Source organism: Sorex araneus, chromosome 2 (genome assembly GCF_027595985.1).
Source record: "Sorex araneus isolate mSorAra2 chromosome 2, mSorAra2.pri, whole genome shotgun sequence".
Taxonomy (NCBI): domain Eukaryota; kingdom Metazoa; phylum Chordata; class Mammalia; order Eulipotyphla; family Soricidae; genus Sorex; species Sorex araneus.
In genome coordinates, this window is record NC_073303.1 from 274,907,530 (window position 1) to 274,919,273 (window position 11,744).

Below are 11,744 nucleotides of genomic sequence, written 5' to 3' on the forward strand. Positions count from 1 at the left end.
GGTGGAGCAGGCAGGGACAAAATATAGAAAATGCATGATGAAAAATCATGAACAGGGGCTGGAGCGATAGCACAGCAGGCAGGGCGTTTGTCTTGCACGCGGGTGACCCAGGTTCAATCCCTAGCATCCCATATGGTCCCCTGAGCACCGCCAAGAGTAATTCCTGAGTGCAGAGCCAGGAGTAACCACTGTGCATCGCCGGGTGTGACCCAAAAAGAAAAAAAAAAAAATCATGAACAGTATTTTTTTAATGTAGCAGAGGGACCGGAATGACCATACACAACATAAGGCACTTGGCCTTCCCCGTGGCTCAGGTGGACGCAACCCTAACTAGTCCCAGCACCACGTATGGTTCCCTGAGCACCACCAGGGGTCACTCCTGAGCAGTCAGGAAGCCCCTGAAAACCACCACCCAAATAAAAAGTAAAATTCACCTCGGAATGACAAAAAAAATAACTGTAACGACATTGTTTCATGAAGAAAAAATTAAACTCAGGGGGCCAGAGCGGTAGTACAGCAGGTAGGGCATTTGCCTTGCACACAGCTGACCCAAATTCAATCCCCGACATCCCACATGGTCCCCCCAAACACTGCCAAGAGTAATCCTTGAGTGCAAAGCCAGGAGTAACTCCTGAGCACCACCAGGTGGGAGGGAGGAAGGGAGCCAATTCCTACACAGTGGTAACCCGAAGGGAGGAAATGGCTGGGGATGTGGTCAAGGAGGGCCTTGGCTACAATACTGGTTTCTTTATCTTAGAAAATCTTATATAATACCAAACTTTTTAAAGAGACAAACCTGGGGCCACCAACAGTCCGAGGTAAAGCACCTGCCTCAGAGCTGACTGTTCGATTCCCAGTGCCCACTCGCCTGGATGCCTGAGCACCGCCAAGTGATCCCTGAGCACAGTGAGGTGCAAACCCTGGGCACCGTAAGGGTGGACCATAAGCAAAAACCAAAGCAAACACCCTGCCAGAAGGCTCGAGGTAGCACAGGGGTACAGAGCTCTGCCTGCAGCAGTGGACGGCTTTTAATCCCCCTCCCCATGTTCCCAAGTACTGTGTAGCAAGCCCTGGGTGCCACTGGGTGTGGCCCCAAAACCAACAAACAAAAACCTCCCAGGAAGATTCGGTGGTAGAGAGCATTGAGTTTAATGCTGGGCACCAATAAGGAAACACTGACCAGACATAAAAATTAGTCTAGTCAAAATGCAAAGCTAAGTAGTCATCAGAGCAGTTCCTGGGAAGATCCACAGCAGCCTTCTAGGTATTCAGTAAAAAAAAAAACCAAAAAGCCAGGTATTAAAACTCAAGACTATGGGCCCGAGCCCATAGTACAGTGGGATGGGCATTTATCTGCCTTGCACTCGGCCAACCCAGGTTCGATCCCCAGCATCCTATGTCGTCCCCCAGCACCGGCAGGAGTAATTCCTGAGAGCAGTGCCAAGAGTCACTCCTGGCTCTCTGCCGAGACGTGATCCTGGCGGCAGCACATGTGCGGCCTCACCGCAGCTGCACGAGCATGAATCCAGAGGCCAGCTAAACTACTTTTGGTACCGGCAGCTTCTTGCAGAAATGTCTCCAGACTGAGAACTAAGCCACGGCCCCACGCCTGCCCAGGAGGGGAAAGGTTTTTTCTCTCGCATTTTCCTTGCCGGAGGAGGGGGGGGAAGGGCGTGGCAACCACCATATTATGAGGACCACTACTGAGAGATACAAGCTTGCAATGATCCAATTTCTGGAAGAAATTTCCCTGGACTCAGTTGCTAAAATACAGAAATCCAAAGCCGATAGTGGCCGCGCAACCTCATATCTCTTCAGAGCAGATCTGACTCCAGTGGGGAACTCCTAACACTAATAGTGAGTTTTTTGTTGAAATATTGGATGTAACCAAAGTAAAGAGAAAGTAAAGTGAAATTTATCAGTTACACAGGCAGGGGGTGGGTGGGTGGGGGGATGGGAGGTATACTGGGGTTTTTTTGGTGGTGGAATATGTGCACTGGTGAAGGGATGGTTGTTTCAGCATTGTATAACTGGGACTTAAGCCTGAAAGCATTGTAATTTTCCACGTGGTGATTCAATTTTAAAAAAAAAGTCACCCCTGATGATCATCAGGTGTGGTCTAAAAAGCAATAAATAAACAAAATGAGACTATATTCAAATTAGGAGATTTTAAGAAAACAACACCAATCAGTGGCTGGAGATGAGCAGACTCAGGCATAAGCCCTGAGCACCAACAAGTGTGGCCCAAAAAACAAACAACAAAAGTTTAATTAAAAATACAAATCGCGGGCTGAAATACTGAATAAAAAATTATTGTGAACAATCTCATAAAAAAATTTTTAATTTTAACAAATTGCAAAGCTCCCTAGGAGAATAATCTATTGCCAATAGAAAGAAACGTCCACTTCAATGGCAGCCCCCCTTCTCAGCATGCACCCCTAAGTAAGCACTGGCACACATGCACAACATTTGTTGGGCATTGTGTTGGGTTTCTGGGTCACATGAAACAGGCTTCACAGAGCTACTCCTGGTCCTGTGCTCAGGGGCCACTCCTAGCAGTGGTTCCGGGCACTGAACCAAACTATTTGCATGGAAGGTCCATGCCTTAATCCCTGCATTATCTCTGGCTGAACTGCAAAAAAAAAGAGAGAGAAAAATTGGAAAAAATTAAATACCACAGAGATACATACGTACATCCACATATGTACTGTCTCTCTCCCCAGTCAGGAGCAGTCAGCACCCACTCACATGAGATAACCCCATGTACTACTGACATGGAAACATAGCCAAGGCATATTAAGTGGGGGGATAAACTCTTACCAGATAGTTTTCCTATTACTCACGTAAAAAAAGCAAAAGAAAATAACCTCTTCCTACGTACCCTCACATAACCACACACAGAGATAAACAGTGGCAGGCAGGTCACCACTAGACAACCATTAGGCAGGACAGGTCCCAGGAGGAGCTAGAAGGAAGGCTGGGCAGAGCAACCTCTACACAGCACTCCCGAAACGTTCACTCAGGAACCTTGACACACACGAAGAAACTCTACCTTCACATTCTACTAGCCCTAGCCCACAGGGACAGGCCAGCCATTTTTTATGCATTTTTTATGCATTTCAAGTTACAGGTCATTGCTCTTCACCCCTGAGCTCTCCAGCATTTGCACATGAACAGGACAATGGTCGAGGGTATATTTAGGATCAAGAAGGGTCGGGCTAGTCCACCCACCAAGCGCATGGCCCGGGGGAAATACCACTCAATTCCCTCTGAGCAGCCCTGCAGCGGCTGATCTGTCTCTAGAGTCCTTCCGGCGCACTTCAGACCCCTCGTGCTGTGGGAGCTGCAATGGCCCCACTCCAGGCCACAGCTCCCGGTTCTCCTGCAGGCTCCGATGGGTGGTGTTCAATTTGGATCTACTCTGGATGGAGCTAAGCTGGTACAAGCTTTGTGTAGACCTCTCCTGGGGACACATCTCAAAGGTGAGCTACAGTGAGGGGTGTATTAATTCCCGTTTAGAGAAAACTGCCAGCACTTTTTTATAACAGGGAGCGAGGGAGAAGAGAAAGGATGAGGGAGGAGAGAGAGGGAGCGCGTGAGAGCGAGAGCTAATTCAGGCCTTAGTCAGGAGTCAGTACCTTACCTGGCCATCAACAAAATGTAAGTGAGAAGTTACAGGAAGCGGCAGCTCTGGGCCAGGGGCATAGTTTAGTGGGAAAACACTTGCCTAGCAAGTATAAGGTCCTGTGTTCAATATCCCTTGCACTTAAAAAAAAAGGGGGGAGGCAGGGGGCCTCCAAAATGGCTCAGTCGCTAAGTTATTTCTTTGTGGTGCTGGAGAGGAAACCCAGGGCCTTACACACGAGGAGGCTCAGTTCGCCGTGACCAGCCCCATATATATACACCCTCTCATCCCCCGACTGTGGGCAGCGAATTCCAAACCCAGAACTGGGAGGACACCAAGTACCATGGAGTCTGTGTCCCCCCGCCCCCGAGGCCGGAGTACTACCATAGGAGGTACTCGAATTGGCCTCGAATGCAGCCAATCCCCAGCACCCCAGCACCACCAGGAGTAATTCCTGAGTACACAGCCAGGAGTAAGCCCTGAGCATCACCAAGTGTGGCCAAAAAGGAAAAGGGGGGAGGAAGCTTTCTCAAGGCTCTCTTGAGGAGCGAGCTACGAAGCTGAACAGAACAAGAAAGCAAGTAGGCCTGGATAATGAGCCCTGGTTCTGCTCCTCTGACCAAGAGGCATTGCCCAGGCATGCCACAAAGATCTCCCACAGAGGAAGTTCGCTGGAAGCTTCTTTGAACGTCGTGCTTGCCTGAAAACCCAGCAGTGCTGTAGGAGACAGACGGAGACAGAGAAGAGAGAGAGACAGAGACATGAAGGGTCTGCCCAAACATTGGAGAACTGTTACACAAGAACACTTACAAGCCCATTCAAGGCACTGGCACAGAAACAGCTCCGAACCCTGCTCACGCACTCAGACCATTTTTACTACATACCTACTAAGTGCCAGGCAACTAAGTGCCCGGAGTTAGGAAATCAACGATGAGTAAAGAGTGAATAAGCTCATAACCTAGGAAACAGGCAGCAACATTATATAAGGTGTAACTGCTAGAGCAAAATGGAAGCAGCATGAGAAAATGGAGCTACGAGAAAAATGGGTACGCTGGAAGGAACATGAACAAAATAGAGCCTTACGGGAAGAGCCCTGGCTCGGAAACCAAAACTCAAGTTTAAGATACTATTAATAGGATGCATCTACTTTCATGTAACATTTTTGTTTGGGGGGACATCAGGCAGTGCTCTAAGGCGCATATATGGTGCCAGAAATCAAACCAGGTTCGGTTACATGCAAGGCAAGGCCCTAACCGCTGTGCTCTCTCTTTAGCCCTGCCGATAACTGAATGAACTGCCACAAGCATACCAGTGATGTCATTAAATGACATCAAACCCTAGAATGAGTTCAATTTTTAAAAAAGGAAGCATGCTTTGGACATGGAGTGAGCCTAAAGTCCAAGGACTCCCTCACCGAATGAATTTGAACACATCATTTCAGAGAGGGCAAGTTTTCGTCTTTACACTGAAGACACTGGGCGAGATTAGGGGCTTAAACAGTTTTTCATTCTGGGACCTGGAGAGAGAGTACAGGGGTTAAGACACTTGCTCTGCACTCGGCTGACCCCAGTTCAATCAGCACACCTGTGGCCAGAACCACCAGGAGTGATCCCTATGCACAGCCACCAGGAGGAAGCCCCGGGCAGTCAGCTGTGGTCCAAAATCCCCCCCCACTTCCACTAAATGTTGAAGACGAGTCACAGTAACATCCTCTTACATCAGACTATCTGCATATACAAAAGCTTCATGAAACATTATTCCTTATAATAAACTGAGGAGGATAAACGGACTTTTTACTACCCTATAAAAGAAAGTTAATTGCAAGGCTGGGGAGAAAGCACAGCAAGATACAGAAAATGTTTTGCGTGCTTTGCGTGCCCAGGGTTCGATCCTGAGCACCCCAGGGCCCCACTCACGTAGGCCAAAAAATAAGGGGGAGAAAAGTTAACTGCAACACTACATAGGCATAAATGCCTTATAGATTAGCTTGATCTCTAATCTATTTTACCTTTATTATATTTAATGCAATTAGGCTCAGAGACACATTAGCTGCTAAGTGCTCTGCCCTGTTTCCACTGAGACCATGCACTGCTGGTGGGTCGGCAGGCTTAGCTAGGAAAGTCAGCTCTGGGAACACCTGGATCGCCAACCCCGTTGTGCTCTAGAAGGCTGACAAGTCCACCAAGTTGATTCTAGTGACCTCTGAAACTGCTACCAAATCTGCTGGTCAACTACACAAATAGCCACTAGAGACCAAAATACATGTCTGTATTTGGGGGCCTCCCAAGTCGGGTTCAGGACATCCTTCCCAAAGACTCCACCAACCAGGCCTGCGGATCAATGCAATGGCCCGAGGGTGCTGAGCTGCTACCCCAGGTACAGATTACCGGGGCAAACCCCCTCCACCCCACCTCCCTGCTTCAACCACAGGGGGACCACAAAGTACTGGGGATCAAACCAGGCTTGGCCACAGGCAAGGCAAGAGACTTAATCTCTGCAACCCTCAGAGAGAGCTATCTTAAGGCAATGAGATGTAATAGAAAAGAATTTCCATTTTATCAGGGCAAAATTGTTTAAATGTTTGTTCTTGATTAAGACAGATAATACAGGGGTTAAGGTGCTTGCCTTGCCTGCAGCTGACTCCAGTTCAGTTGCGTCTATGGTTCGGTTCAATCCCCAGCACCACATATGGTCCCTTGAGTACCAACATGAGCAACCCAAGCCGAGCCAGGAGCAACCCCAATAAACAAAATAAATGCATCTTCTTAGGCTGGAGCGAGAGTTCAGTGGAGCAAGTTTTGGCCTGCGTGGTAAGGCCCCCAAACCAAAGTCAATAATAATGTGCTCTCAATATAGCTAATGCCCTAGCAGAGGAACCTCAGAGTAAATCAGTCAAACCTCAGAGTAAATGGGTTGACTGTGGGGCAAGACTTGGGTGTAAAAAAAAAACACAAACAAACAAAAACCTCTTGAATTAACATCTTTACAAAGCCTTGCAATAAGAAAATCTTTTCTCCACAAACTCAAAGATCCAGCCACTTTAACAAAGATAGCTTGGCCATCTATATAAAGAAGTCAATTAAGGGGCTGGAATGATAGCACAGTGGGTAGGGCGGTTTGCCTTGCTTGCGGCCGACCTGGGTTCGATTCCCAGCATCCCATATGCCCCCCGGCACGCCAGGAGTAATTCCTGAGTGCAGAGCTAGGAGTAACCCCTGTGCATCACTGGGTGTGACCCAAAAAGCAAAAAAATGCAGTTAAGGAAAAGGAAAAAAAATTTTAATGTATTTCTAAAACATAAAAGGAATGTATATTGTACATGAACTAAAAATTCCAGCAACAGAAACACACCCCCAGGAAAGGAGCTTGTAAAGGTCAAGGAGAATGGGAGGAGAGCTTTCTAAAAACAATCGAGAATTACTCATTTCCCCCTGGGTATCTTACGTGAATTTTTTTTTTTTACATATACAAGTTAATAAATTTGAGTTTAGTTTCGGGGGTTTTTGTTGGTGTTGCTGCTGTTTTGGGGCCAATCTGCCAGTTCTCAAGGCAAGACTCCTGGCTCTGTGCTCCGGGATCACTCCTGGCGGGGCTGGGGAGACCATATTGGTGCAAAGCATCAAACCCAGGTCAGCCAACTCTAAGGTGAGAGCCTACCCGCTGTACTATTTTTCTGCACTCTCTCCACTCCAATAAATTCACTTAAGAAACAAAAACAAAGATGTACATGGCCAATCAGGGTTTAATCCCCAAGCCCTCGAGAGTGAACTCTGAGGGCAGAACCAGAAATAGGCTCTGTGCATAGCGGGTTTGCCCCCACCTCTCTACCACCCCGACAAAAAAAAACAAAACACAACACACACACACACACACACACACACACACACACACACACACACACACACACACACAAACAGTACAGGCTAAAGAAACAGCTCAAAGAGCTGACTGCATGTTTGCAAGCCAGAGGATCAAATTCCATTCTGGGCACAGCATGGTACCCCAGCGTCCACTGGCGTTACCCCCTCCTAGCAGAAGTAGGGAGGTAGGCTCCTTTTAACAGCTGGATAGCAGCCCCCACACCCCACAAAAAAAAATCATAGCTTAGAGGGAGGAATGCTCAAGGGGTACATTACTAGCCGAGCATATGTGAAACTCCTGTGTTCCGTTGCAGGTACATGAAAAAACAATTAGTGCGGCCAACTAGACAAAAGAACACTAGTCAGCTATTAAAAACATGCCCTGAAGGGCTGGAGTGAGAGTACAGTGAGTTGGGTGCTGGCTTTGCACGAGACTGACCCAGGTTCAATCAATCCCCCACATCCACCAGGACGGATCCCTGAGCAGAGAGCCAGTAAGCACCTCCGGGTGTAGCCCAAAAAACAAATAGAAAAAATAAAGAAAAACAAAGTGCCCTAAAAATCAGAGATTTCATATGCTTTGCATGTAGGAGGGTCCAGGGTGCATATGGTTGGTAACTGAACAGAGCCAACAGCTCTTGAGCAATGCCTGGAGTGGTTCAAAAACCGAGGAAGGAAAAAAAAAAGTAACACTCTTTGCTTGACATGGTAGATACCCTCAATAAACTGAGAAACCGTAAAACACTTACTGCACGCAGTGTTCTCTGAAAGTTCTAACAGGTTCAATCCCGGTCCATGCATAGGGTCCCCCTGACCACTGCCAGGAGTTACTAACAGCCCAAGCACCAAAGGGTAGCACCCAAAACACCTGCCCAGTGAAAACAGAAACATCTATAGCAACATGTTAAAAGTATCTGGGGGATGGAGTGACAGAAGTGCAGGTAAGGCACTTGCCATGTACTAGCCCACCTGGGTTTGATTGATCCCTGGCACTCCCATAGGGTCCCCCAAGTCCTACCAAGGATTCCTGACCAACTCCAGATGTGGCCTAAAATCAAAAAAAGAAAAAAAAAGAGGGGGGGAAAAGTAGGGATCTTGCTTGGGAGAGCAATCAGGCACCCCTTTTCTCCAGCAGACTCGGACACACTAGGGTCTTGCTTCTGAAACTCTGGGTCCCAGGCCCAAATGGGGTTGTGGAATTCAAAAAGTTTTCAATTCCTTCCTGATTTATTAAGATGTATACACCTATGTTACACACCTAGATACCTGCACAATGTAAATATTTCTAGGGTGAAAAAGTGTTGAAGAGCTGGAGTGAGAGAGAGGATAGAAGCTTGCCGTGTACACAGCTGAGCTGGGTTCAATCCCTGGCATTCCATTTGGTCCTGAGCCCCGTCACAAGTAACCCCTGAGGGGCTGGAGCAATAGCACAGCAGGTAGGGTGTTTGCCTTGCAGCGGCCCACCGGGGTTCAATTCCCAGCATCCCATACGGTCCCCCGAGCACCGCCAGGAGTAATTCCTGAGTGCAAAGCCAGGAGTAACCCCTGTGCATCGCCAGGCATGACCCAAAAAGAAAAAAAAAAGAAGTAACCGCTGAGCATACTGGGTGTGGCCCAAAATCAGAAAGAGTGTCTTGGGAGGAGAAAACTGCAGTGGCCAGGCCGAGGCACAGTGGCTTTCAACCCTCTCACACAGGCTGCCGGGCACGGCTGGGGCTCACAGCCGAGGCACAGACTCCCGCTTTCAGCAAACAATCCTCAGAGATCCTTGGAAGGACGCATTCTGTTTGAGCAGGACTATGAAGGCCTTTCATGCATTCGTGCCACTGCGTGCTGGAACTTACTACTGAATTTACTATAGTGAAAAGAACAAGTGAGTAGGCTTTCAGTTTGGGGGCCACACACTGCAATGCTGGGGGGGGGGGGGTTGTCACTCCAAGGTGCTATACTCAGGAGTTACTCCAGGTAACTCATAGGGGATGGGATCAGAGATCAGATAGGGTTCTGGGGATCCAACCCGGTGGCCACATGCAAGGAAAGCGCCCCACTCGATACCGCAGCACGGGCCCAAACTTGCCAATTCTGAAGAAAACACTGCCGAGTCCTCCTGAGCAAACCGACTGCATCTGTACTGCACTTACAGAACGCCCGACATCCAGGACACTCACACGCAAACCTTTGGGGCTCATACCCAGCGCTGCTCCGGCGACCACTCGGGGCACCATGGACTTGACCGGGGTCAGGCTGGGACTGCCACACACAAGGCATACCGCCCTACCTCCTGCGCCACCCCCCCAGCCCCAGAGTGCCCGACACCTCAGCCAGATATGCACAAGGTATCTAGACGTACTATCAAACAAAAATCTCTACCTCACCATCTCATAGGACCCAGGCGAGAGGGACTGCTTCCTCCACTAACAAGCGCCACGGCCACGCCGACCCCAAGGGAAGTGACACTCTACTGGAAATGACAAGATGCAAGAAGGGGGAAAAGGAAGATCACCTGCAAAGACGGAATCCCCTTCCCCACCCAAAAATTCCTTCTGCAAAAAAAAAAAAAAAAACACCCGAGGGCGCTCAAGAAACAATTCCTCAACGCCCGCCACCCCCCCACACAACCCACCCCATTTAATTCCAGATGGGAGATTTTTTTTTTTCCCCCTTAAATAATAAAGCTAGTCCTGCTCTGCAGCTCGGCGAGGGGGCTGGCCCGGGGTTCAAGGGGACCCGGCGTTCTCCCTGGCTCCGCGGAATCTGTAATTTCGCACAACGCAAGATCACCACTTTCCTTCTGGGTCCGTCTCCTGGCATCCCCCGAGGGCGTGTGTCTGAGGATGGGGGGGCCCCGGGGCGCGGGGGGGACCTCCAGCCGCCGCTGCCCACCCCCAGGGGACGCCCCCTGGACCCTCGGTCCTTCGGGGGCGCCCTCGCCGGGGCCACTCACCTTCCCCGAAACCCGCCCGGCACCCGGGTTCGCTCCCTTCGGTGCAACACCCACGCGCCCCCACCAAAAAAAAAAGGGGGGGGTACTAAATTAATACAATTTTTCAAAATTATCCCCCCCCCAAAAAAAAGCATCTACCAGGCTGCGCCAGTGAGGAGGGTCGGACCGGAACAAAGACCCGGGCTGGGGGAAGCCCCGAGCCCCCTCGCTGAGTCTCTCAGCAGAGGGAGGGAAAAGGGGTTTTTTCAGACCCCGAAACTGACTCCGCGCCCCTCCCCCACCGGGCCCCAGGGCTGAGGAGAACCTGTCGCCGCTCGCGGCGGGCCCGGCGCCGCTCCCCGGCCGAGGGGGCTGCGGTGACTCAGGGGCCACCGGGCGGGTCACGGGACGCGGCGGGAGTGGAAATTTCCTCTGGGCCGGCGGCGGCGGGCGCGGGGCGGCGGCGGCGGCGGCGCGGGGGGCCCCGGACAAAGGCGGCCCGGGGGTCCCGCTTCCGGCGCCCGGGGCCAGGCCGGCGGCGGCACGTGCGGCCCCGCGGGCGATGAATGGGGCGCGCCGGGCCGGGCGCCGCCGCCGCGCGCGCCGCGCCCCCGCCCCCGCCCCGCGGGCTGCCCCCCGGGGCGCGCCCAACGGCCGGCCGCTCACCCCAGCTCGAGGCGGTGCGCCCCAGGAACTGTCCGGTGGCGGGGTTGTAGAGGAAGAGCTTCCATTCGGCCAGGCTCTGGTGGAAAGACTTCTTCTCCGTCTTGGTCATGGTGAGGCGGCGAGGCGGGGCGGGCGCGCGCGGGGCAGCGGCGAGGCGCGCGCGGGGGCGCGACCCGGCTCTCGGCGGGGCGGGAGGGCTCCGGACACCTCCTCACGGCGAGGCTGGCTGCAGCCGACTGCGCCGAGCCGGGACGAGGCGGGCGGCCGCTCGGGCCGCGGGAGCCTGACGTCTCCGCCCGCCGCAGCCAATCCCCGCGCCGCTCGGCCCGCGCCGTCGCCGCCGCCGTCGCCGCCGCCCGCCCGCCGCCCGCCGCGGCCTGAGGCGCCGGCGACGCCCCGCCCCCGCCCCGCCCCGGCCGCTCGGGCCCCGCCTCCGGGCCGCTCAGGCCCCGCCTCCGGGCCGCTCAGGCCCCGCCCCTGGACGCTCGGGCCACACCTTCGCGCCGCTAGGGCCCCGCCCCGGGCCGCTAGGGCCCCGCTCCCGGAACGCTCGGGCCCCGCCCCCGAGCCTCGCCCAGCGCCGCCTGCCCGGGGCTAGAGCATCCTGCGCGGGAGAAGCCCGCGAGGCCCCGTGGCATCCCGATCTAAAGCCAGCGCGCTTCCGAAACGG

The 11,744-nt window shown here is 52.2% G+C and overlaps 1 protein-coding gene across 1 annotated transcript in view; it reads right to left on the reverse strand.

Annotated features, from left to right (window-relative positions):
* The window catches only part of ATP1B3 (ATPase Na+/K+ transporting subunit beta 3), a 30,559-nt gene extending 19,138 nt beyond the window's left edge, over positions 1 to 11,421 (reverse strand). The window contains exon 1 of the mRNA XM_055125714.1: positions 11,075 to 11,421. Coding sequence (XP_054981689.1) covers positions 11,075 to 11,183 — 109 coding nt within the window. The 5' untranslated portion in view covers positions 11,184 to 11,421. The remainder of the gene's footprint in view (positions 1 to 11,074) is intronic.
* Positions 11,422 to 11,744: the final 323 nt, after the last annotated feature.